The sequence below is a fragment of the Malaclemys terrapin genome, chromosome 14, assembly GCF_027887155.1.
Source record: "Malaclemys terrapin pileata isolate rMalTer1 chromosome 14, rMalTer1.hap1, whole genome shotgun sequence".
In the NCBI taxonomy this organism is placed as follows: domain Eukaryota; kingdom Metazoa; phylum Chordata; order Testudines; family Emydidae; genus Malaclemys; species Malaclemys terrapin.
In genome coordinates this window covers 25,091,361-25,118,335 of record NC_071518.1, presented here as the reverse complement: position 1 = coordinate 25,118,335, position 26,975 = coordinate 25,091,361, and the positions used below count along the sequence as shown (strand labels likewise).

The 26,975-nt window shown below is 40.3% G+C and overlaps 2 protein-coding genes across 9 annotated transcripts in view; one reads left to right on the top strand and one right to left on the bottom strand.

Annotated features, from left to right (window-relative positions):
* Positions 1-14,317, bottom strand: part of PHKB (phosphorylase kinase regulatory subunit beta) — a 197,053-nt gene extending 182,736 nt beyond the window's left edge. For 4 of the 6 annotated variants that reach the window (XM_054048870.1, XM_054048869.1, XM_054048871.1 and 1 more), the window contains exons 1-2: positions 14,137-14,225; positions 11,283-11,395 (exon numbers count right to left, since the gene is read on the bottom strand). In XM_054048870.1, the coding sequence (XP_053904845.1) occupies positions 11,283-11,337 (55 nt within the window). In that variant the 5' untranslated portion in view covers positions 11,338-11,395; positions 14,137-14,225. Of the gene's footprint in view, positions 1-11,282; positions 11,396-13,950; positions 13,959-14,136 lie in introns of all 6 variants that reach the window. The other 2 variants (XM_054048875.1, XM_054048873.1) reach the window with 2 other exon arrangements.
* A 75-nt stretch (positions 14,318-14,392) lies between these two features.
* Positions 14,393-26,975, top strand: part of ITFG1 (integrin alpha FG-GAP repeat containing 1) — a 219,656-nt gene continuing 207,073 nt past the window's right edge. Inside the window, exons 1-5 of one of the 3 annotated variants that reach the window (XM_054048878.1) lie at positions 14,393-14,631; positions 19,302-19,371; positions 20,465-20,607; positions 22,273-22,330; positions 24,443-24,517. In XM_054048878.1, coding sequence (XP_053904853.1) covers positions 14,460-14,631; positions 19,302-19,371; positions 20,465-20,607; positions 22,273-22,330; positions 24,443-24,517 — 518 coding nt within the window. In that variant the 5' untranslated portion in view covers positions 14,393-14,459. The remainder of the gene's footprint in view (positions 14,632-19,301; positions 19,372-20,464; positions 20,608-22,272; positions 22,331-24,442; positions 24,518-26,975) is intronic. The other 2 variants (XM_054048876.1, XM_054048877.1) reach the window with 2 other exon arrangements.

Genomic DNA, 26,975 nt, shown 5'->3' with positions numbered 1-26,975 from the left:
AACTCTATGGATCCATATTTGAAAATGTTGGCAAAAATCATTAATCTCTCATTCTAGCTGTGATTAAATCAAAGTGGTTAAAATCATATCAGAGAGGCATTGGAAATAAAGGGAAGCAAGATGATAATCAGAATGATGTGATTTTAAGTTCAATATCTCACAAACTTATAAAAACAAATGCTGTATACAACTGAAAAACTGAGAACTAGATTACTTTCTCGACTTGCAAAAAGCAACAAAGAGTCCTATGGCATCTTATAGACTAACAACTTGATGATTCATAGGATATCAGATCTTAAATCTGTCACAGTTCCTTAAGTCTGGCACTGCTTTCTGGAACTAATACAAGATTTAATACAGAAAACCCTGGACCTCAGACCAGTATAATTTTCATTTCCCAAAACTATAGTGGGCAAGCAGGAAAGTAAAATAAGTGATAATCTGAAAAGAGCAGAGAGTGCTTGATACAGACAGATGTTTTGCAAACTACTCCACTAATTATTGTCAATGCAACTCAATCCTGCCATACAACTGAAAAACCATTTCAATCTTAAATCACTCCTGAATAAAGAATACCAACTGTGTAAAGTCATATGTTGGATTCATACATGCTAGCACTAGTAGAGATTAGGATGAAACAAATTAAGTGCTTTCAACTGTGACCAAGGCCCATTTGAACCTACTGTTGATGACAAAGTAGAAAACTACTAGATCTTGTACAGAATTAGAGTTGACGATCTAATAGGTCATTTACATGTCGAACTTCTATGATTCCATGAACCTAGGTCTATACAAGTGAAACATTAACTCCTTGTGCTACTTGTCGTTTTTAATCGTGATACAGTATATAGTTTTCCTCCTATGAAAAAGCCTGTTTTTACAATCAGACAACCTATCCTCATGAATTCAACTGCAAAAGGCATCAATTTATGACTGTACATGAGAATTACTTGGCTCTGCAATAGGACCAGAGTTATGATCCGTAAAGCAACTTTGTACTATTATACATGCATTACGTTTTAGAGATAACATACTTTAAAAGAAGCAAGATTAAAGCAGGGAAAAATGAGACACCTTTCTCCCTATGTTCAATTCACAACATTTATATTTTGTATAGTCTGTATTTCAAATATTTAAAAGCTATGAGCAGGGTATTTTTAATATTTTTTCAAGAACTATCATCACTAGTTGCCCAAAACCTTTGAAGGGGTAAGCAAGATTTAAAAAAAAAAAAAATTGCATTATTTTAAGAATAAACTATTCCCAGACACAAGGAAATGCATTGCTGCCTGTATTTCAAAGAACATTACCATACAAGAGCAGATAATTCAAGGCAAAATGAATGGAGTGTATGAAACCAGAATGAATCCATAACACTCTTTAGTACTATGGAAACTATGGTTAACTATTCCTTTGAAATCTATGTTTAATTCATTGACCAAGTTTTAGTGATGTTTGAGAGGTCTGCAAAATATGTCACTGTACTATTTGAGTTAGAAAAATCACCCACTTTTTGCTCTCAGATTATCCGCCCAAACGACATTTGAACGGACGTCTCCCGCCAGACTGGAAACAAAGTAGTGTGAAAATAAAAGGCTCAGTTTCAAGCCAAACAGCCTATTTGATGAAACACTTGTCCAATTAAAAACTCAGTGGGCTTTCAACACAATGTTATGGAGCAAAATATAATATATTTGGTAGCTAACGTTTGACTTTTATATGTTCACCGTTCATGTAGTTTTTCTCTAAAAATGTAGTAGAAGTTGTGATCCACTGGAGGGAACAATTAGAAATTTGGATTCTAGTTCTGACTTTGCTACTGACTTGCTACAAATCCTTGGACAAGATCCTTAACTTGTCTGTGCTTCACTTTTTTCCAATATAGTTCTAAGATCTATAAATAAAAAGCATTGTGTAAATGCCAATTACTTTTAGAGACCCACTCCCTTCCTTCCCTCATGTTTCTCCTCTGAGAATATCAGCTCCTTGTAAAGTAATTAACAGGCACATCTGAAGAGGCGCTGACAACTTGTCTAAGATCATAATTTATGTCCCTGACAGTATTTCTAGCAAATGTCTTCCCCCCTTCCCCAAACTAGACAGTTTGGGACTCAAGGAACACAGTCATTATAAACTCACCAGCTGTGCCTCTGATGGGCTGATGGTCTTGATTTACAAGAACACTCCTTACGGCCGGGGTGATGAACAATTCATAAAGTGTACTGGGAATACACGTTCTGAACAAATATCTCCCATTAGTCACAAATGGGCAGAGCTGGCGCGGTGGGAGGGGGCACATGGAGTCACGTGCCTCCCCAGAGTTGCTGCTTGGCTTGTACTGAGCATGCTCAGTAACATCTGCTGAAGCCGCTGCCCTCACTCTGTCCCCCCACTGTCAGCAGGTACGGTCGTCTCTTCACATGGGTGTGACTAGCACAGGTTTCTTTTTGCCTGTTTCTTGGTTACCTTATACACTGAAGTTCCCGCTCTCAAATGGGAGTCATGTCCTTGGTCCAAAAAGATCCTTTCCCTGTGACAACTTTTTCTTTAGCTCACACAGTCTGCCCCGATCAGCTTTGCTGGTCTGCAACCACCTACATACCCTCATTTTGCATCTGTCCTCCTCAAAGATCTTTCTACATGAAGTGAAACTTAAAGTAAGGCTTTACACATGATTTTTTAAATTAGTTTTTGTATAAAAACATTTTTTGTTAAAACAATTAAAATACAGACATTTATATTTATAGTAAGAATTGCTTCAGACAGTCGAAGTTATAAAAAATAATATAAACAAACTGAGAAAATACTGAGACATGATTGGTATGGGTTATTGTTTGAACAGAGGACTGAGTTCTAGTCACATCTCTGATAGAGGCTTTGTCCATGGCCTCTGAAAAGTCCTTTAGCATCTCAACCACACTTTCCTTAACTGTAAAATGCTGATATTTATTTTCCTTACTGAGCTACTGTGAGAAATAAATGTTGAGTGCTATGTAGGTGCTTAGTATTATTATTACATCACCTTCATTTCGCTCTTCTTAGTATTATATCCCAAAAAGATTTTTGATCTAGAACAGGAGGACACTTCTTAGAAACTCAACCAATAAGTTTAGGAAATATATTGTTGATGAAGATTTAAAAACAACACAATACATTTTATTTATAAAACTCTGCAGATAAAAGGAAAAACAATGGCAAGAACTATGACAATTTTATGAGCAAGAGCTGATACAACAGGGGTTCTTAAACTGGGGGTTGGGACCCTTCTGAGGGTCGTGCGGTGATTACATGGGGGGGTCGCGAGCTGTCAACCTCCACCCCAAAACCCGCTTTGCCTCCAGCATTTAGAATAGTGTTAAATATATAAAAACGTGTTTTTAATTTCTAAGGGAGGTCGCACTCAGAGGCTTGCTATGTGAAAGGGGTCACCAGTAAAAAAGTTTGAGAGCCACTGTGATACAAGAAAAATTTAAGCATTCAACAATTCTGTTAATTCTATATGTTACTAGAACAAAGGCCTGGTCCACACTAACCCCCCATTTCGGACTAAGGTATACGCAAATTCAGCTACGTTAATAACGTAGCTGAATTCGAAGTACCTTAGTCCGAACTTACCGCGGGTCCAGATGCGGCAGGCAGGCTCCCCCGTCGATGCCGCGTACTCCTCTCGCTGAGCTGGAGTACCGGCGTCGACGGCAAGCACTTCCGGGATCGATCCGGGATCAATTTATCGCGTAAATCGATCCCAGAAGATCGATCACTTACATCCGGACCAGGAAGTAAGTATAGAAGTACCCAAAGACTAATGACTGTTCATGTTTTACGGTAACCATGTCTGTATTTCCTAGGTCACTTTTTTTTATTTTTTTTTTATATTTTAGAAATGGTAACCACATCTCTAACAAGTTATTGTCACTGTCTAACCTCAACCCTGAGCTTTTCCATTATGAGAATGTCCGGCAATGTTTTAAGATTCATAATAAATAATAAAAATTAAGAAGTTCTGTGTTCTAATTTACTTGTTATATTGTAGGAAGGATGGAATAGTGGCTGGGGAATAGGAATGGTCCCAACTCCTGGCTCAGCCACAGATTTCATGTGTGAGTTTAGGCAAATCACTTAATCTACACTGTGCCTCAGTTCTCTGTACATAAAATGGAGAATACCTAGTTACATCAAACTAATGTTGTGATGATAAAAAGCCATTAATGATCATTGGACATTCAGCCACTATGGTGATGGGAGATATACAAGTACTTAGATCAAAGCATTTACAAACATGCCACTCAGTGGTTAATACATAAACTATGTTCTTATACAGAGGGCCAAATTTCAACTTCAAATTTCTCAAAAGTAAAGTTAAATGTTTGCAGCTTCTGTTTTTCCCAAGGGAAAGTAAGGTTTGACAACAGCAGGTTTTTTATTAAAACACTTACAGTATTTCATTACCAGCATCTGAAACAGGCAATTGACTGAGCGAACATTACAAGGTCAATTGGCAGGAAAAAATTACACTTCTCAGATGCATACCTAATCTGGTTACAAATGTTTTATGCTTACTTTAGCAAACCAAATTTTCAAATGTAAAATCTAGCACTCATGCACATTATGCAGATTTGTGACATGCCCTGTAAGACTGTAAGTCCAGAATTCAATTAATGAATTATACTAATTCATAAGTATGGTTCTTATCTGTGACAGATTATTTTCTTCGTTTTATTTAACTACAATTTTTCTTTACTAATTTAATAATCTAAGAGGCGAGAGATCAAGGCTTTAGACTGAATGAAAAAATGTTTCTTTTTATAGATTTAAATTAAAATATTCAGGGAAAAAATAAAATTTCAGAGAATACTAATTTCAAACCTTCAGTTTATTAGATTCCTTCTTGAATCTCATGGCCCTGTTCCTGCAACTAGATCCATGTGGATGCAAGAGTTTGTTCACATGGGTGAGTTGGTAGAAATGGAACCTGCGTTACAAGGAGATCAGAAAGGCAAGGCCAAATTAAGCTCTGGAATAAAGCTGCCACTGAGAAATAAGACAATATCATGTCAAAAATAGTTGTAGGAGTGCAAGAAAAATGTAATAATTTGAGACCAAACATGTATTGTAATTTACAGTCACAATTAATACTATTTAGCACATATATAGGCCTTTTTATGTTCAAAGCACTTTATAAACCTTTTTATCAGTATCCATTACCCATATACTTGTTAGGGACTATGTATGTGTAACAATGTGTAAAAATAATAACCTCAGCAGACAAAACTAGATGGGGCATAGGAGAAAGGATGCAAACGTACAAACAAATTGACTGAGGCAATGTTTTCATATGTTTTGTTGAGTCCATTATTTTTGTAGGTTCTCTCATTTTTACTTTTCCCTCCTCTTCCAGCCTCTCCTAGACCTGCACACATCCTATATCCACCTGCCCTGACTTTATAATGTCAATAGCAGTCTGATGGATTCAACTTGGTGTTGAAATAGGGGGCACCCGGTAAGGCCTCATCTGTTTTCGGCTCCAAGTGTTTTTGTTGTTGATTTTAAAAAATCTGATTCCTTCCAATACTTTCTCTACAACCTTCACTCATTTAGTCACAGCGCCATTCCAACCCTCATTCTCTATCCCTATTCCTACGATTTAGTTCTGTACTATAGATCAGTGTTTCCCAAACTGGGGACGCCCCTTGTGTAGGGGAAGCCCCTGGCGGACCGGGCCGGTTTGTTTACCTGCCGCATCCACAGGTCCGGCCGATCACAGCTCCCACTGGCCGTGGTTCGCTGCTCCAGGCCAACAGGAGCTGTGGGAAGCAGCGGCGAGTAAGTCCCTCGGCCTGCGTCGCTTCCAGCGGCTCCCATTGGCCTGGAGCATTGAACTGCAGCTAGTGGGAGCCGCGATCGGCCGGACCTGCGGATGGGGCAGGTAAACAAACCGGCCTGGCCCGCCAGGGGCTTTCCCTACACAAGCGGCGTCCAAGTTTGGGAAACACTGCTATAGATAATTCCTACCCATTAACTAGGCCTCTCTCATGTTTTCCTAATTTAATCTGCCATTAGCTGTGCCACCCCTTTTCTAATTTGTCCCACTACAGTGTAACCTTCTATCCCTACACCTCCATCCAAAAGTCAAACTCTTATTCTCAATAAATATTCATTGAACCAAAAACTATGAGATTAATGAGGACTTTAATCCATTTTAAGTGATGAATGAGTACTTCTTATGTTAGCGCCATACTCATCCCCCCAAAAATTCAATGAGCATATGTATCTGTATTATACATGCTATATAGGCATTATTAATAAATGAAAAGAACAAAAGCATATTGCAATAATTAGGACTGGGAAGATAAAAATTATAACCCTTTCAACTCAGATACATAATTCAAACCAATCATTCAAATGAAACATTCTATATGAAAGTACATGAGAGGTTTACTAATTTAAGCACCCTCTGTTTTAGTATGAAGCACCTAACTAATCAAAGATCATCACTCTGGATTTAGGTTACTGGCTAAACGCTGTGAACTTTACTGAACTCCAAACACTGCAATTATTCATATTCTTTGAATAGTAGAGGCATTGGCAGCTCCTTGATATGTTTTGCTAGTAAGATCCAGATGCACTTTCAAATGATCTAAAATAGTCTTGGTTGACCAGCATTGTACCCTGTAAAAAATAACAGCTACCTTGTTCACCATATCCTCTTACAGAAGACTTAAGGCAAGACATTTTCATCAGTCTTTTAAATCTTGTTCTTGTTGTTTCACTACATCTATTATTTAATATAGGGACCAAACTACTTCAGTTGAAATCAGTTATATCACTATCAGCTTTTCTTTCCACTTTAAGGTTAGATGGATTATTGCTTTTAACAGTAACCTTGGCTCCTGCGTTAATGTACATCAAGAATGCTTCCAAAGTTACTCTGTTGAAAATCTTCCTCTTCAAGAAAGCCTTTTGTCAGGAGTAAGGACCTGCTTACCTGCTAGCTTAAAACCCAGGCAGTCTAATGAGCGCAGCTGGGCCCAACTGAGATGCCAAATTGTCCAAATGACTGAGGGGATCAGCAGACCCGCCCTTAAGACTAGCAATAGGGCACTGGCTGCTCAAAGCATTTGCCCATGACTGCAATAACTCTCGTGCCTGCTTTTTCCCAGCCTTTCCTCAGCCCAAATAATGCAGGCCTGACCCACAGCTCCAGTTCCTGTCTTTTGATTTTGGCTCTGACTCTCAGCTCTCACATCTGGCCTCTGACTCCAGTTTACTCCTGAGGGAATACTGCACCAAAAAATTAAAAATTCTGCACACAATATTTTAAAATTCTCAAAATGTTGTGTGTCAATAAATAAATGTGGAGGCTCCAGCATAACAGTGGGGAGCAGAGGCCACTGACTGCATGGAGGTGGGAGATCAACATGTACCCAGCAACCTCCTGGGTATGGACTGGGCAGTGAAGCTGCACCCGATCCTGACATGGTGCAAGGGCTAGGCATGTCCCAGAATCACCCCAGAACCCTGCACCTCCGCGCCAAGAGCACCGGGTGTGGGCAGTCAGGCTCAGCCCAGCAGGATCCAAATGTGGAGGGGCTTAGTGTGGGGGGAAATCCAGAGCTGGGGTGACAGGGTTCTATGTGGAGCAATCTGGGTGTGGATGGCTCAGTGGGGAGGATCTGGATACACAGGGGCTTGTTGGGGGGTGGGATCCAAGTGCAAGGGCAATGGGACTCTGCAGGTGGGCCCAGGTGAAGGTGGTTAGGGCTCAGTAAGAGAAGTCTGGGTGCGGTGGGGATGGGACTCAGCAGAGGGAGTTTGTGTGGGGGTGGGACTCATCAAGGAAGTTGAGTGCTGGAGGACTGGGACTTGGTGGGGTGGGGGTCTGGGTACAGCTAGTTGATGCTCTGTGGAGTGACAGTCCAGGTGTGGGGCTCATCAGGGTGGTCCAGGTGCATAGGGGTGGGGCTTATTTGGGTGGGGGCTCAAGTGCAGGAGGCTCGGTTGGTGGGGTCTAGGTGCAAGGGTGGGGATCCAGATACAGGGGTGTGTGGCTTGGCAGGGGGTGGTCTCAGTGCAGGGGGATGGGGCTAGGCAGGGGAGGCAGGGCTCAGAGGGGGATGGTCTGGGTGCAGGGAGTCAGGGGAGGTCTAGATGTAGGGGGGCCCTCAGTGGGAAAGGTTGGGGGGAGATTGGTGGGGGCAGGTAGTTTGAATGCAGGGGGGTGTTGGTGCAGGGCTTGATGGGGGAGGTCTGGGTGCAGGGTTGCTCTGGATGCAGGGGGTGAGGCTTAGTGGGGTAGGGTGGTTGAGGTTCGGTGGCAGGATATGGGTATGGGGGAGTCTGGTACAATCTGACCTGGCCAGGGCATCGCCAGCCCCACAGTGATTTACTGCTCCTCTAGCTGTTCCAGGCGCTCGAAACAAAGTGCCTGTTTGCTAGGGAGGGACATGTGACCTCTAGGGGCTTCTCTTTGCTTCCCCGTCAGAAAGTCATTTTTCTGTGGGGAAGCAAAGAAATCTGCAACGGACATGAATTCTGCATACACAGTAGCACAGAATTCACCCAGGATACCACTTATGACCAGCAGCTCCAATTCTTGGCTGCCTGACTCCTCCATCAATCACTAGGCACGACCACCCACATCCCAGTCAAGTGACACCTTTCCACATTAAGTGACACAATACAAATACCCTCAACCCCAATCAAGTCCCTCCTCCCAAAAAATCAAAAGCTGACCTTAAACAGAATTTTGTCCCCAAAAAAGGAAAAAAGCCAGAGACACCTGAAGTCTGCTACAGACTTCAGGACTGCTATTGAGTTTAGGCGGAAGACACTCAGATACTACAATGACGGGAGGCAGCATAAAGCCCTAAAATAGATAGATATAACATCCTAGAATGCCTTACTTGCCCTGATAGCTGAAGCTTGAGAGCAAAGTTTTAGGAAAAGCAGCCCACTTTTCACAGTAATTTTAAATACACCTCTACCCCAATATAACGCGACCCGATATAACATGAATTCGATATAATGCAGTAAAGCAGCGCTCCATGGGGGCGGAGCTACACACTCCGGTGGATCAAAGCAAGTTTGATATAACGTGGTTTCACCTATAATGCGGTAAGATTTTTTGGCTCCCGAGGACAGCGTTATATTGGGGTAGAGGTGTATATGTTTCATCAATAAAGGTAATACTGAGATAGTACTACAAAGAATTCTTGTTTGTAAAGCTATTTGAATTAGCTTTTCACTATTCCCAAAATAAATATTTCAGTAATGAGAAGCGGCAAATTACCATGCAAAACTGCAAACAAATTTCATCTGCTAACCTGGGAGAACATAAACTGCAATTACTGACTCAGGAGAACTCATAATTATCTTTTACCAGGAAAAAAAAACTGAGTTATTTAAATTCTTTTCACAGTTTAGTTAGAGGAACCCATTTAAAAAAAAAAATCTACAAATTTTGTTTTAAAGGGACCAAACTTTTAAATGGCCTTTTGTAATAAAGAATTTTGTATGTGTGTATGCATATAATGTCTTTGTAATTCCATGGCAAGGAGGAAAACATTCAATATATTTTACCAGTCTATTCCTTAAAGTATGCCATTAAAAACTAAGCATCATCCAAGTAAAAATAAGAGAAACAGAAGTGCCCTTGGAAGTAATTAAGGTTTTTGGAGTTTGCAAGACTTAAATATACAATATTGTTCAAATATAAATGTCCATTGTACTATTTCAAGAAATTAAGCTAACTTCTGCCAATGACCCCTTGTTTCACTGGTGTAAAGCCTTTTAGAAATTTATTACTCCCCTTTACAAGATAGAGAAACCAACTCCAAACATATTTCTTTTGATACATCTTATTAAGTTTCTTCATCTTCTGAAATAAAAGAAACAGTTTATGTAATCCACTGTACTTGGACTTTATCATTGGATTTCAGAATTTGTTGCAACTAATGACATGTAACACAGCAGAAGCACAGAACAATAAAGTATAAATTCAGGAGTTCTCAAAACCCATTAACATAAACATAGGCATTTGCCAAACAAATCTTGAAATTGCTACAAACCAAACAGGAAACTATCTTGGATACTCAAATGTCAGTATTTTGTGCTGCCACTGCTCAACCTGAGACTTCAGAACAACATCAGCTTTTAACTAGTACAAATCTGTTTAGTTACCAGTAGGAAATGTTGACTAGCTACAAAAATTAAGAAAGTAGAAAGACTCTGGGCTTGTCTTCACTACCGGGGTAAGTCGACCTAAGTTATGCTACTTCAGCTATGTGAATAAAGTAGCTGGAGTTGACATAGCTAAGGTTGATTTACCCTGGTTTCTTCGAAGGGAGACGCTCTCCGCTCGACCTACCTTACTCTTCTCGGGGAGCTGGAGTACCGGAGTCGAATGGAGAGCACTCTGCTGTCGATTTAGCGGTCTTCATTAGACCTGCTAAATAGACATCCACATCGATCTCCCTGGTAATGAAGACAAGCCCAGATTCTTAGCAGAGGCAAGAACTCAAGCAGCTCCTTTAACACAGAAGGGAGTGAGAAAGAAAAGTACAACAGAAGCTTAAGTGGCTCTTCCGTTGGGATCCTTGCAGTGGACAGCTGAAAGCCTTTCAGATGCAATCCGACTGAGAGTCACCACTGAAAATTTGTGCTACTAGGACAATATCTAGTAGATTAAACTGGAAAAAGGCACTCTTATTGTGGAATAAGAGTATCCAGACATGAAGTTGCATATGAACAGATACTGTGCTTTAAATTCACACTGTACCTTAATCCAAATTTATTTTCAAGCATAGACAAGCCTTAAGATTGTAACCAGCTACATGAGACATGCTTGGGGGGGAAAAAAGCTATTTGTGGTTTAACACTAAAAAAAAAAAAAAAAAAGAAAAAGAAGCTAAACAATGCTCTAACAGAACCTTTGACTTAACTGTCATTACAAAGGAAAGTTCATAACTAAGATTGTCACCGTAAAAGAATTGATAAATAATAAAAAACAAAAGCACACACAAAAACCCCAACACAATTAAGGATTTTTTTTTCCTTCTGAAAATGAGAGATTTCAAATTTGGAAGGCTTTCCCCACAAGAAGCTCAAACCTTGGGCCTAAATTTTGCTTAAAAAAATTATAAATAAAAGAACTGCAAGTACAAATTAAATACTAAATACATATGGCATTTTTATGTTAACATTGCAAGAAAGCAGCAACAAGCAATCACACTTTTCAAAGCAGAAGACACAAAAATATAAAAAAGGAAAGACCACACACTTACCAAACCTTGAGAAAGTATGTGCAGAGCTGGCTCTATCATCGTCCAAATTGGCCATTTCAAACTGATGCAGCTAATCACAAACGTCTCAGGCTAAACTACAGCAATTTTCAAAACTGTCCAGTGAGGGTTAGAAGCAATTAGCATTAAATTAGTGAAAGCAGTGTTAGCAGAGTTATTAACATGATGCACTGGACAATCAAGGGGATAATTAAGGTTATTTATTATTTATGTTTTCCCTTTTATACCCTAAAAATTGGTTTTCTTGTGCCTTAATTTTAATAAACAATCTTTAACCAAGTAACAGGACCTAGATTTACATAATTTTCCCATACTGAATAGTATATAGAAGTAATATTACTTTATTTTGCAGTAAAATTCCTGGTTACTTTATAACAATGCTTTGAATATTTACCCTATGACCTGATCCTGCATCACTGAAGTCAATGGGAATTTTGCCACTGATATCAATATGTGCAGAATAAAGCCCATACATATTCTTCTCCAGGATTAAATAAATCCTTGATCCATGGGCAGCACTGAACTACCGGCTTGGAGAGGCTAGCCCCCCGCCCACGCCTTCTGCCCAAGGTCCCACCTGCCCATCGCCCCCGCCCGAGCCCCCCCACGGCCACCAGCCCCCCCACTGTCCTTCACCACTGGGCAACATGAGCACTGGCTCCAGTTGCCTGGAGCCCTGGGCCTTGGCCGGTCCCCCTCAGCCCCCTCTAGCCCTAGCCCCAGCCCCAGCTTGGGACCCGGCCACAGGGGACGAGCCAGAGAGTACCGTCGGGAAACAGGAGAGGACCCGGGGGCTGACCGTGGGGAGGCTCAGCCTCCCCTGGCCTGTGATACCCGCCACCCATGCCTTGATCTAAAAGAAAAGCATTTCTTCTTCCATTAATAGTAAAGATGCAATGTTTGTGCTAAAACAAAGCAAGTGATACACAGTTAAACAGCTATTGTAACCCAGTAATCTTTAGGCTATAAATAAACTACAGGTTGGTTTCCTTCTGCAGTACTATACCATGTATACCATAAAATGCGGAGAATAGTAATTATTTGAATTGGTGTCTCTTACTTTGGTGGGTAAACACACAAGAACAAGCTAGTTTTCATAACTGGTGTTGAAAACTATGCCCTGATCCTGCAGACGAATCTGTGCAGGCAACCCTCTTACACATGTATGAAATCCTGCTGGGGTCACCGAGGCTCTGTACAGGTCAGATTGCAGGACTGGCCTATTACTGTATTATTTGCAGTACATTCCTACTAATACAGTTGTAATCAATCATATTGATTGATTTAATTCATTGGTACTTCTAAGTTTTTGTTGGCAAAAATTCATTTTGATACTTTTAACATGTAATTGGAGTATGTACAGGTAGGTGTCTGCAGGACTGGGGCCTAAATGATATTTTATTTTCTAGGGGATACTGTAAATGTGAGTCTCATACTTGTGATTGTAAACTTGAGTCACACTAAGTTTTACACTGAACATTCCATTTAAAAACGTAATTTGTGTAAACAATTTTTAATTTCCTTTTAAATAAGCAAAAGTAGTTACATTTATTTCATAGTCAAGCATATTTAACCATATACATTTTCCTTTTAGACAAGAACATTGACTGTAAAATTATGCTAGGTTAAAAACTGTCTTGCACATTTTGTAAGTTTAATTAAGTAGTACTGTGTGGTCAGCATTAAAAGTTGAATTCTTCTAATAACTATCTGAATGATACTACAAATATAGAGCTACAAACAAGCTTTTACAAAACCTAACTTTATGGGTCACATTGCAGTGACAGCTTCCCTTTAAGGGAAGCAATTTTTAGAGTCTAACAAGTCACTACAAACTATTTTGTGTTTATGGAAGTGGTTCTTGTACCATTGTGGGCCGCATCCAATACTACCTGTATGGCCCTGAGGATGTCACATGGGCTGCAGCCCTGTGCTGTCTGGGCTGCAAGTGGCCCACAGACCACGCGTTGAGAACCACTGGTTTATGGCAATAAATTGTTAAGTAAACCAAGGATTTTCATCTCAGGGGAGTGGCATTTAAGTCTAATCTGTGGTTCTCAGCAAAATTAGACAAAAGATCATGATTTTGATCCAAGAATATATTAGTGGTTTCAGAATAAATTACTGTTCAACAGCTTGTCAAACACAATGATGTGTGAAGCAAACCAGTTTCATTTACATGTGCTGAGCTGAACTTTATTGAAATTTAAATGTCTCATTAAACTCATGAATTTAAAATATCTCAGCAAAGTTATGCATCAGAGTAGCAGATTTTTTAAATGACCTTAAAATTAAACCAAAATAATTTATTTCCAAACGAATGAGATCGGTTACAGTTGTTGTTTTTTACTGTGCAAAGTGTGAGGATGAAAAAAGAAACAAAAAGGTTTAAGGCGTTAGAAAGGGATCTAAATTTGCGCTACAGGTAGGGGGTCCTACATCTGTCAGTTATTGTGAAAGCAAGGACAGATGTAGTTTAATGGGGAAGTGCACCACGGGGCTAGAGAATGCGAGTTACCATAGCCCTGAACAAGCCTCAAATTTTCTCTCAGACTTTATCAGCGTTAGGTAAGAAGATGAGACGAAAACCGTGCAGCAGCAGCAGCACTTGTGACTTCAACTCCACCGTGGCAGCTGCCCTTTGAGTGACCTGCGAAGCTGCCGGGGGGCCAAGCAAGCCAGAAATAGTGACAGCCACAGCTGAGGTGGAGAGTGGGGGGAGAGCGGGGCTCGTTTGAGAGAGGTGAGAAGAACAAGGCGAGCCCCATTCTCTCAGCGAGGGCGCAAGCAAACAGATCCCCGCAGCCCCCTCCCCATCCAGGCAAAGGGGTCAGACCTGAGCGCTTAGACCGGGCTCGCAGCTCCAACATCCTCCAGCTCACGTCTGCCAGATGCGACGCCATTGCGCGGAAGAACCACCACTACTACTACTCCCCTCCCCGCGCCTGCTCCACCGGGAAGAGGCCGACGCGATAGCACGGCTCTGTCCGCTGTGGTTACCCTGACCGGCCGTAAACACGCCCGTGACGCTGTCGCAAATGCGTTTGTTCAGTCAGTCCGGAAGTGAAGGGGGGATTGTGACGGCCCCTCCCCCCCGCTGCCGTAAGTGATGCTGGCGGCGGTCGCGGCAGGCTGTGAGGGGGTTGGAGGTGCTGGAGGATGGGGCGCTGCTACCTGTTTGGTCTGAGCTTGCTCCTCGGGCTGCTGAGGGCTGGCCGGGGGCTGCAGAACGTCACCGCCCAGCTCTTCGGGGCCGAGGCCTTCGGGACCCTGGCGGCCTTCGGGGACTTTAACTCGGATAAGCAGACGGACCTGTTCGTGCTGAGGGGCGGTAAGTGCGGGACGGGCTGGGCCCCTGGGGGACTGGAGCGCCCCCAGCCTCTAGGGGCAATGGCGTAGGTGGGGTGAGGCTGCCCCCTTAGCAGCGGAGATGGGGCACAGTCCACTGGTTACTGAAACGGCATGAATGCTATGGATCGTCTCTTCTCTTCTCATACCGGACCTACCTCTGTGGTCTCTGAGCCCCTTAGCTGAGGAATGGTGCACCCCATAGGCAGGCCCATGAATTACGTTTATATAACGTAATAAGGGAGTAAGTAGTGGGTGTAACTCTTAAATATTAATAGTCTTGATAGTAACACAAGTTAATTCCTAATTGTATCTATGATCACAAAATAAGGTGCGAGTGTTAACAAGTCCTTCGGCCAAGGGCTTCTCATCTCTGTGAAACAATACTGACATTTTTGTCAGAGGGAGACTTTGGGACAATATTGTATTATCAGTGGCTTATAGTCTAAAGTATGTCATTTAATAGTCGTAGCCTTACCCCTCAATCAGCATTATACTGAAGATACTTGTAACAAAAATTGAAGTAATGTTATGTCTTCTAGGGGAATTAGCTCAAGTGGTAGAGTGCTTGTTTAGCATGCGAGAGGCAACAGGAACAATGCCCATGTTCTGTGGGCAAATATAGTGCCCATCTATAAAAAGGGAAATAAGGACAAAACAGGGAATTACAGATCAGTCAGTTTAACTTCAGTACCCAGAAAGATAATGGGGCAAATAATTAAGCAATTTGCCAATATCTAGAAGATAGTAAGGTGATAAGTAACCGTCAGTATGGATTTGTCAAGAACAAATCATGTCAAGCCAATCTAATAGCTTTCTTTGACAGGGTAGCAAGCCTTGTGGATAGGGGGGAAGCGGTAGATGTGGTATATCTTGACTTTAGTTTTCAGAGTAGCAGCCGTGTTAGTCTGTATCCGCAAAAAGAAGAACAGGAGTACTTGTGGCACCTTAGAGACTAACAAATTTATTAGAGCATAAGCTTTCGTGGACTACAGCCCACTTCTTCGGATGCATATAGAATGCTTATGCTCTAATAAATTTGTTAGTCTCTAAGGTGCCACAAGTACTCCTGTTCTTCTTTTTGCTTGACTTTAGTAAGGCTTTTGATACAGTTTCACATGACCTTCTCAGAAACAAACTAGGGTAATACAATCTAGATAGAGCTACAGTGGGTGCATAATTGGTTGTAAAACAGTTCACAGAGAGTAGTTACCAGTGGTTCACAGTCAAGCCTGAAGGGCATATTGAGTGGGGGTCCTGCAGGGATCAGTTCTGAGTCTGGTTCTGTTCAATATCTTCATCAAGGATTTAGATAATGGTATAGAGAGTATACTTACAAAGTTTGTGGCTGATACCATGCTGTGTGGCGTTTCAAGTGCTTTGAAGGGTAGGATTAAAATTCAAAATGATCTGGACAAATTGGAGAAATGGTCTGAAGTAACTAGGATGAAATTCAATAAGGACAAATGCAAAGTTCTCCACTTAGGATGGAACAATCAGTTGCACACATACAAAATGGGAAATGACTGCCTAAAAAGGAGTACTGCAGAAAGGGATCTGGGGGGTCATAGTGGATCACAAGCTAAATATAAGTCAACAGTGTAATGCTGTTGCAAAAAAAGCAAATATCGTTCTGGGATGTATTAGCAGGAGTGTTGTAAGCAAGACACAAAAAGTAATTCTTCCATTCTACTCCACACTGATTAGGCCTCAACTGGAATATTGTGTCCACGTTTCAGGAAAGATGTGGACAAATTGGAGAAAGTCCAAAGAAGAGCAACAAAAATGATGAAAGGTCTAGAAAACATGACCTGTGAGGGAAGATTGAAAAAAATTGTGTTTGTTTAGACTGGAGAAGAGAAGGCTGAGGGGGGACATAACATTTTTCAAGTACATAAAAGGTTGTTACAAGGAGTAGGGAGAAAAATTGTTCTCTTTAACGTCTAAGGGTAGGACAAGAACAATAGGCTTAAATTGCAGCAAGGGAGGTTTAGGTTGGACAGTAGGAAAAACTTCCTAACTGTGAGGGAGGTTAAGCACTGGAATAAATTGCCTAGGGAGGTTGTGGAATCTCCATCATTGGAGATTTTTTTAAGCAGAACTTTGGAGTGGAGCTTGAGCACGGAGCAGCTCTGGAGCAGTGGAGCTGCAGGTTTTTGCCTGGAGCTGGAGCGGAGCCAGAGCACAGCTCCAAAGCCCTGTTTAAAAGCAGGTTAGATAAACACCTGTCAATGATGGTCTATATCACAGGACTAGATGACCTCTCAAGGTCCGTTTCAGTCCTACGATTTTGTGACTTTCCTAAGGTGTAGGAGAAATCTCAAGCGGTGATAATTTTTGTCTTGCTCCTCTGAGGCTTGAAACCGTTTACAGCATCTTTCTTGAAAGAACACACATGCCTAAGAATTTTAAAATATTATTTAATACTGTAAGATCATTTTAATTTATTTTTAAATAAACTTAATGATTGTGAAATGAACTAAATATCTAACTGTGAAGACAGAAAATATGCAACATGGGTTGTGGCAGTGCAAGCTTACTTATTGGTCTTGCTAATACACCTCTACCCTGATATAACGCAACCCAATATAACACGAATTCGGCTATAACACGGTAAAGCAATGCTCTGGGGGAGTGGGGCTGTGCACGCCGGTGGATCAAAGCAAGTTCGATATAATGCGGTTTCACCTATAACGCGGTAAGATTTTTTGGCTCCCGAGGACAGCATTATATCAAGGTAGAGATGTATATCATCCTATTGTGGGAAGAAGCATCTCTGAGGATTGTAGGGTAAATCACTTTCTATTCAGATTTGGCCTTTTCAGACTACCCTGGGATTCTAGTCTAAGCAAACTCTTGGTGTCAAATTGTATAATAACTTATGATAGGAAAGTCCACCTGCTGCAGTTAAATCTCATTTAGGCCACATAACAGCTGCCAAATTGTAACAATATCCAATCGCTACTGCATATTTACATCAGAATCAAACCACTGAAGTTGAGATGAAAGACTTGTTTTCGTGGTAAAAAAGGAAATTGGGAAATCATGGATACATAGAAATGGCAAAATACATAGTTTTCTAATCAAATTTCAGTGCTTTTTGCAGATGCCAAACTGCCATGTTAAAAAATGGAAGTTTTTGTCCTTCACGGTTATAAGATATTTACACTGAAAATGACTGGAGTTGTGTTCTGCTCATTCAACTTTTCAGAAAATTGTTCCCAAATATACAATAGCAGCAGCAAAGGTGTGAATTAATTTTGAAGTTTAGTTGGATTGTTTAAATGTTAGCAGTCCTAAACATGGCTGTATGGAAGTACTCAGCTGGAATATGCAGTGAACAAATTTTATTTTAGAGTTAAAAGGAATACTGATAATTGTGTGATTATATTAGAAGATATTTGATGTTTGGCTCATTATTTTTCAGATACATGTATGTAAACATTAAGGTTTTACATAGGATGACTAACTTACGGTTGCTTTTGCACAGCAGAATTGCATATACATGTTCCTCTTTTCTGGTTTGGCATTATATGAAAAAGTCCATCTAAAATAAATAAGTATTGCTATTTCCAATTGGATTATTTGAATTATCTGAACTTTAGATTTCATTGACACAAGGCTTGCAAAATACTAAAATAACACAGCTTTTTTTTTGCTAATAGTTATCTGAAGACCAGTACAAAGAGGGGGTTGGTGGGCAGGCTGCTACACATTGGAGGTATTGTAACATTAGAGCTCCAGGAGCAGTGCCAGCTCTAATCATTCTCAGGGTACTTTTGGCAGCCAAGTGTTGCTTCTAGATTGCTGTCTTTGGACCCTATTGAGTGTCCATTTTCTAGATTAGTTTTAGACTAGAGTGACTGCATGATACCTTGATTCCCACTCCCCAAGATATCTGAAAGGAGAAAGAACTTTCTCTTACACCAGAGCTAAACATAAAAGCTGGCGATACCTGTATCCTACTGGTGGTTTTTTGTTTTTGTTTTTTTAACTCCAGCTTTCAAGTTCTATCATCAGAATAGAGAAGAAGTCTAGCTGCTCCTACTGCATCAAGAATATCTAGATCCCAAAGTATACTGGTGCAACAGCACTGCAAAAACCCAAAATTAGCACTTCTATCTAGCCAATTTTCAGACCCAACACTTCTAATTCTACTGCAGAAATAGAGAAAAAATCTAGCTGCTTCCAGTATGTCAAATCCAGACCCTGGTGCTGCAGTACCAAAAAAAACCCCGAACAGTCACCTGGATCCTTCTGAATCTAGTCAGTTTTTGCCCCTGTAGTTCCACTAACTAATTGGAAAACCCAGGATAGCTGCTCTGATTCTGCTACAAAAACCTGGATCAAACATCTGGATATGACTGGAGCAAGAATGTAGGGGTTTTTGGGGCTAAGTTCACTTCAATTTGAAATGCAGCTCACAGTGCCCTGGTGAAAAAAATATTCCCCTTGTACCTCTTTTGAAGCAGAAGGAAATGAGACTTAGTCACCTTTGAATATTTCTTTTTCGTTAGCTGGGAGGAGCAATTATATTTGGCAGTGCAAACAGTCTCAACCATACCTTGTTAAATATTATTTTCATTCTCATAAAACCAGTGTCTAATAGGGTTTATTAATTAATTTAATGCTATTTATATGCTTCCTTTTCAGGCAATGAATTACTTATCTTTCTGGCAGACCAAAAGGAGCCGTATTTTAAACCCAAAGTCAAGTTGTCAATGTAAGTATTGATACATAATATCTTAATGATGATGTAATGGAAACATTCATTTTGGTTAAGACTGACTAAATTGGAAGCAAGATTCAGTGGGAGCATGATTAGGATTCTTTCTGGGTTGTTTTTTTGTCTGTCTAATTACATGATTCAGTTTCTCCGTAGAATTCAAGCTTAAACTTGAAAGATGAGCTTGCTGAATTATGTCATGAAAGGCCATTTGGTATTTTTTGTACTTGCCTAGATTTTATGCAACCTCTGAGAGAAGGTGGGGAAATAAGAACTTTGTAATCTATAGGGTTTATGTTTAGTTAGATTCATTTCCCTTTGTTTTAGGAGGAAAAGCCAAAAAAAAAAAAAAAAAAGATGGAACAATCTCAGCTTCACTTATTTAATGCAGAATATGGGCCTGATTTCCAGTTCCTGTGCAGATGCCCACCTACTGTTTGCACAGAAAACTGAATATCCTTATTTACATCTTTCATATGTGCATGTAACTGTATATGAGTTTGAACAAACTGAGTACTCATGCACAGAATAAGCACACCTTTGCACATGTCAACACATGAGTACAGGTGCACTGACATTCAAACTTCTCATTTAGAAACGAGGCCCAGATACTCAATGAACAATGTGTGTGTGGACCAAAAGAACGACAGCAGAAAACAAAAGATAATATGGGAGAAGGAATAAGACACCGCAAAGGAGAAAAGATAGGGCTTTCTGAAGTCCCAATCTACAGCTCTGGTCCCTACTGCGTAGACATCATGTTTTATGATCTAGCTACTGGGATCAAACTAGAAGGTTTCCTTGTGTCTAAAATAGAGCTTTTAAGGGCTTGCAGTGATAAGTTGCTATGGTATGGAACTAGTAAGGTTTTGCAAGTACTGGGGAGTGTGAGAAGAGTGTATAAGATAGGGTTGGAGAATGTCTGCCAAAACTTAGGGCTAAAACTTTCATCCTACAAAATTTAATGTAATATTAACCATTTCAAAAAGAAAATACATTATTAGTCTATGGATGTACAATATTTTAGGGGCCCACAAATTTTAATCACACATCCATTTGCACATTTAAATGTTTAATTTTATAATTGTAGAAATCAGGGTGTCATAACCAGTGTGGTTCCTGGAGATTATGATGGTGATTCACAAATGGACGTCCTTCTGACAACAAAACCACAAAATCACATCACTAATGAATTATCGGTTATTATTTTCTGGGGACGCAATCAAACATTAGGTAAGTTGGTGTTGCTGTTAAATAACAAAAAAATACTTAAGTTATAACTTACTGGACAACATAACCATTATTTGTGTTTATAACAGAAATACTGATCAAGCATCTATAGCAGATCTGCAGTTTCACATCTACATAAAATTTTGTACTAGAACTACAGTGGGTAGGAGGGTTAAAAAACATCAGTCCCTTTATAATGGAGTAGCAATAGCCAATTCACAGTTCAAGTTGGAGCTATTTTTTTTAAATATAAACCAGATTTGCCCCTCCTCTTCCCCCCTCCCCCCCGCTGCCTCTACCCTCTCCCAACTTCCCCACATCCTTAACAATTATTTTTATCCTAGGCTAAAGTTTCTCTGGGGAAGATGCGTAAGAAATAGGATACAGTATTATGAAAATTTACCTCTCCTTCATTTGTCAACATTATCCTATCATTTTTGGGCTCATGACATTTAATAAGATGGTTTGGTTTAGAAATTCCAAGTTTATTTGATTTTTGTTGACCTTGCTGAGAAGCAGCATTTAGGGGGAATGTTTGGGGAGGATGGGAAGGCTGAAGAGTCTTTAAGTGTCTTAAAAGCAATATTTAAACACTCAATATTAAAATATTTGTGAAGTATAAATCAAGCTACTTCTGACTTCAGGTACTGTTGATGCCAGGCTGAGTCAGAAGTGGGGGGAATGGATTGTGAAGTAGCAGACTGGGGGAATGGGTTGGAGCATGTCCAGGAGAGCACATGAGATGATCAGAGGATTTGGGAGAAATATGAAGGGTTGACCTGGCGTGAGGCACAAACAGGAAGATGCAGGCCTCCTTGCCAGTTGGCTGAGGGGATTCAGGGGACCTTGAGAGCTTGGAGAATGAGAGGCATAGGATGGTGTTAGTGGAAACGTTAGATATCTACACGAGATAGAAGGTGTGGAAGATGGAAGGGTGGGGTACTGGTGCACACCCAGGAAGTGGGGGACAGAAGATAGGAGCAAATGAAAGTGTGGGGTGAAAGGAAACAATAACTGACCGCTCTGAGCAGGGATGGACAGAGGTATGCCAGGGATAGTTGGATGTGGGATTTGAGGGGTCTGTGCGGGGAGCAGTGCAGGACACCCAGCCAGTTTACACTTCCACATAGTCTCCTAATTGATAATTACTCCTTCCAATTTACGCTGTGCTACAGTCTTAAACAACACCCTGAATAAAGAATACTTTTGAGGTACATTTTGTGCAAATGTTATATATGGACACGCTTTTGTCCCAACAAGTTCAGATTATCTTTATTAACCACATTTTCACATGCTTCAATCTACATTTTAGTATTAATTTATAAGATTACTAACCTAGGTAGAAATTGACTTTTGTGGTAAGGGTTATTTTTGTAATTTTGTTGAGCCACCACGTGGCTAAGGATGGGTAAGTTCCAGAGTTGGGTCTCTGAATTGCCTTTCTTCTTTGTGCTGGCAGTTAGAATTTACATAGAACTCAAAGCAGTCAGTTATATTGTTTGTGTTGAAGGCTGGCTGTGTTTTTGAAAATGGCCAACAAACAAAATCACTAAATAGCTTTGGAAGACCTAAAGTTAATAAAGAATATATTATAATAAAGATGGCTGGGTGTCTTAATGTCATAAAATGTGTGCAATTTAATCAAGTGAATGCTTTTTCTGTTTTCAGATTCTAATCGTAAGACTGTGTTAAATAAAACTTTTCATGATGAGCCTCTAATTATGGAGTAAGTATGTATGGCATCTTACCTTGAACAAAACTTGCAGAAATAAATTGGAACATAAATGTTAAATATTTAATGTTTAAGTGTTTAGTTTATTTAACAATGTCAAATTAAAACACCAAATATCTTAAGTCTGAAATGTGCCCAATACTAAAAACACAACATGAAATCATCCAGGCTGCAGGCTGTCGCATTTCCTCAAGGTGAAGTCTCATGACTTGCGGCCTCTAGACCAGGCATTTAGGCTGCAATTTACTGTGATCACCTCAATAGATCTGTCTTTAATTCTATATCTGCAGTCCTGGTCTCTCCGGGACAATGACAGGATTAACAAGTGACCAGACAGTGTTCATAAAACCAAGTATTTATTCAGAACAAAAGCATTACAGAGAAAACAATAAATAGCTTACATGCCTGCTTACGAGATAATACTTGTCTGCTACATAGGACCCTAGTAGGTTTCTTAGTACTCCAGGTTCTCTCACAAGGACTGTATCTCTTGTCATAGTCTCATGTCAGTTCTTGGATGCAGTGAGAGTGATCTCTCTTCATGTAGTCAGATAGTCACTTTATACTGTTCTCAGTTCTCTGTTTGCCCAGGTGTCTTCAATCAGATCAGTTTATGCAGTTTTCCCCAGGGTGGAGATTTCTCTAGACTTGTTACAGGCCTACTGATTCACATTAATTATCCCTGTCCCTGCCAAGTGAGCTTAGTTCCCGCAGGAAACTCCTGTACCTCCCCCAATGGAGCTAGAATATAATCCCTAGACCAAACAGAAACATATAACATTTATAAAGTAGATACCACAGTAATGTCTTTGAATATTCCATGCATCTGTCATTCTGCTTACCCTATATACTCGTTCATAAGCCGGATTTTTTTTAGTAAAAAAGGGAAGCATCAGAGAAGGGGGTTGGCTTATGAATGGGTATAGAGAGGGAGAGGTGAGACACAGCCCCTCACCCCCAACAAAGGGGGCAAGGAGAGGCAGCACAGCCAGCAGAGCCAAAAAGGAAGAGGCGGGGCCAGAGTCTCTATGCTTCTGGCCACGCTGCTTCCGCCCCCCACCTCCGGAGCAGCTCCAGCCAGGCCAGAACATCCTCACCTGGCCCGCCACAGCTAAGGTGGAAAGCAATGGGATGGGGAGAGTGTGGGGGCCCCAGGCTAGGGGTGGGGTCATGTGAGAGGTGGTCACAGGGGTTACTTCCCTGAACCCCAGTCCCCCCCAAAAAATGTCCCCACCAGTTGCTGTTCCGGCCCATCAGGGTAAAGTCACTGGCAGGCCGGGACACTTTGTTTACTTAGGTTTAGCTCCGTGCTGCAGATGCTTGAGGTAAACAAACCGTCTTGGCCTGCCAGCAGCTTATCCTGATGGCCTGGGAGCCAAAGTTTGCCGACCCCTGAAATAGGGTCGGCTTATGAATGGGTCATAAAAAATTTCCATTTTATTATCCATCTTGGGGGGATCGGCTTATAAATGAACCGGCTTATGATCGAGTATGTATGTATTTGCAACCTCCAATAAGCAGCCCTTCTGTGATTGGTGATCGGTGAACTCAAATTTCATGTTTGCTGAGGCTGTTTACTTCCGTGTGTGTTGTAGGTAAGCTTAGAAGTCAGCATTGACCTAGGAGAAGTAGGGTGGCTACCACAACTGATAGGACCTGTGAGGAGATTAAGGTAGGAGGGTTGAGGAGAAAGGTGGAGAGATCTGCTAGATGGATGGTGGCTGGGAGATAGTTAATAAATTATTCTAATAGTCTGGTTAGGGTAGGGATTGGAGGTATATTGATTTAAACTTTCCCTTTATTTTTTAGTAATTTACGTTTAACACAGTATTGCATTGTATTTGCTTCCTCCCCACCTCTTTTGCTGCCTGATTGCGTACTTCTGGTTCCAAATGAGGTGTCTGGTTGACCGGTCAGTTTGTAACTCTGTTCATAACTCTGATGTTCTACTGTAGTGCAGATTTGAACTTCATCTTCATAGAAGATTGCACAGAATCAAGTTCTTCAATTCTTAAGAGTCCCAAATACAGAGGGATGATTTATAATAGTCAGACTGAAAATTGTTAATGAAGGATAAGATGACACAGCTTGTTTTTACGTTTTCAGCTTCAATGGTGATTTAATTCCTGATGTCTTTGGTGTCACAAATGAATCAGATAGACCTCAGATACTGCTAGGCAGGTAAGCTAAAATGTTTACTTATTTGCTAGCATGTAACATGAATTTTTATATCAATTGTTGGCACACCCAATTCTACTGTCGGTGCAAGTGCATAAAATTTCCATGTTGAGTGGGTGGTGTACAGATATGGAGCTCTTGTTTTGACCCTCTTCCTCTTGATATCATAGGAGCAATGTTCTGTGTACTCTGTGGCACATAGGATCTAATTTCTGTGCACTTCTGTGTAATAAACTAGAAATTCTGTGGCGGTTTCAAGAACCTAAAACTTGAGTAATGGTGGCTGATATGAGAAAGTACATGGTGATTTCTTGCAGCTATTATGGTGTACAATGGTAATGAATTCAATTGCATTTATTTTTATAATGGTAGAACATAGATGCCAGTGTCTTTTTAATTGGCACTGTACAAATATGTAACAAAAAGACTGTCGTCTGTGTACACACTGAAGCCTATAACTTATATTTGGTCTAATACACCACAAGATTCCATTCATGTAAATACAAAAGTATGTCAGCAGATACCAGTGGGCTGTCCACTATTGATTAGGGAACAGACATGAAAAATTTGTGCAATATTTTTCATGTGCTCAGGTTGAGGCATAAAGTGTGTATAGTTTTGATGTATACAGAGGTACACTTGGCTGGTTCAGAGATTAATGGTAAAATATTGTCTAAAGATGAAATTCGTTCCTGATACTGTGTTGCTTGAAACCTTGGAACAAATTTTAGCTGAGTGAATGCTGTTGGTGTTTGTTTAGAGCGATTACGGTTGGACTAAGTCTATAATTGTCTTATTTTCATTTCCTCTCTTCCACTTACTTGTTGGTTCCTTGTGGGAGTAGTCTCGTGTATTAAAATAGGCTGGAGCTCTCTTTTGCACCTTCCGCCTACACTACAGCAAAAAAATCAAATGCATGATATGAAAATATTAAGTTCTTCGATTTTTTTATTTATTTTATTTGCTTTTAAATATGCAGTACTAATTCCCGTGCAGTAATACCTTGTAGAATTTTAGCTTTTGAAATTGCCTTATTTAAGCAAGAGGCAATTTACAAGAGAACATTTACTTCCAAATTTGTGGGGGGGTTGTTTTGTTTTAAAAGCTTTATTTGACTCATTTTTAAATACTGTTATGTGGGTGTGTTGATGTAGGGAGAATGTATGCATCAGAATTAACAGTTCCAGATACGGTTTATCTTTCTTTTCCTAATCTTATATATTTGCAGGGAAAAGAACTTGACTTAATTATCCCAAGACTGTTCTCTAACCTTTTAATTTTTTTTTCTTTAGGGTTTTCTATAGCACCTATCATTATAGTATCTAATGTTCACCAAGTAAAATATATCTGCATAGAGAAACTATTATGTCTAAGAGGGTATATGTCTAGGGTCTTGAATGGGATATATGGGATATATGGGGTGACTAGCCTCTCCTGCCCCCTTCCCCCCCCCCATGTTACCCAGGCTACATTCTATATTTAGTGTGCTAGTTCTAGAAGAGCTATTGCAATTATGTCATCTCAAGCTGGGAATCATACCCCCAAATACTTCAAGCTTCAAGAAAACTAATAGTAAAGAACTGCATTCTTTTTCTTTGGGATTTTAGACCAAAAACCCCAAGCTTCAAGTGCAGACCTATCCTAAAAGAACAGAGATCTAGCAAGGAAGAGAGATGCATTTTTCCTCAGGATTAGAGCAGCAGTGAGAAAATAAAAGCCCTTTCCTATATCTGTATAACTGCAAACTTATAGTTCTGTGTCTCGTATTTTAGAATTTCAAGAGCAGTGGAACAGAATATGAATCTCTTTAATAAAAAGCTGGTTTCAGTACAAGACTTGTTAGTGAATACTGGAATAAAAATTTTAACTTATCTGGGATTTCTGGTTATACCCTGAGCAAAGGACTTTCTTTGGCGATTAGAATATGTTGTAGACATGGCTAATGCAGTAAAAGCAGGATAAAAGAACATACATCCCCATCAAATAGTAGAGACAGTTTTAAAAAAATATATAATGCCTATAGGGAAAATGAGAATGAGAGGTTAGCTAAGAAAACTAATAGTGAAGAACTGTATTCTTTTTCTTTGGGAATTTAGATCAAAAACCTATTTGGCACAGTATGCTCTCAGATACTTAAAACATGGTCCTGGTTCTGAGCTTCACAAATTGCAGGAGCAGCTCACAGACTGTTCACCCTTCCAAAGTGCTAATTTATATATCCTGCCTGGTGAAGAAAAGGATCACTTCAGCTAGTAATACCTACTGTGACTGAGACTTACCAGGCACATAAATTGGAGTCTGGGTTACTAGCATGACCCTTCCATGAACAACTGTTAAGTAGGGTATGTAGGGCCTACACTTCATATTCTTTACCAAATTATATGTGTAAAGTGTTCTGGTTTCTAGATAGAGGAACTTCATTGAAGATAGAAAGTAATTTGTATTAGCATTCTAGTATATT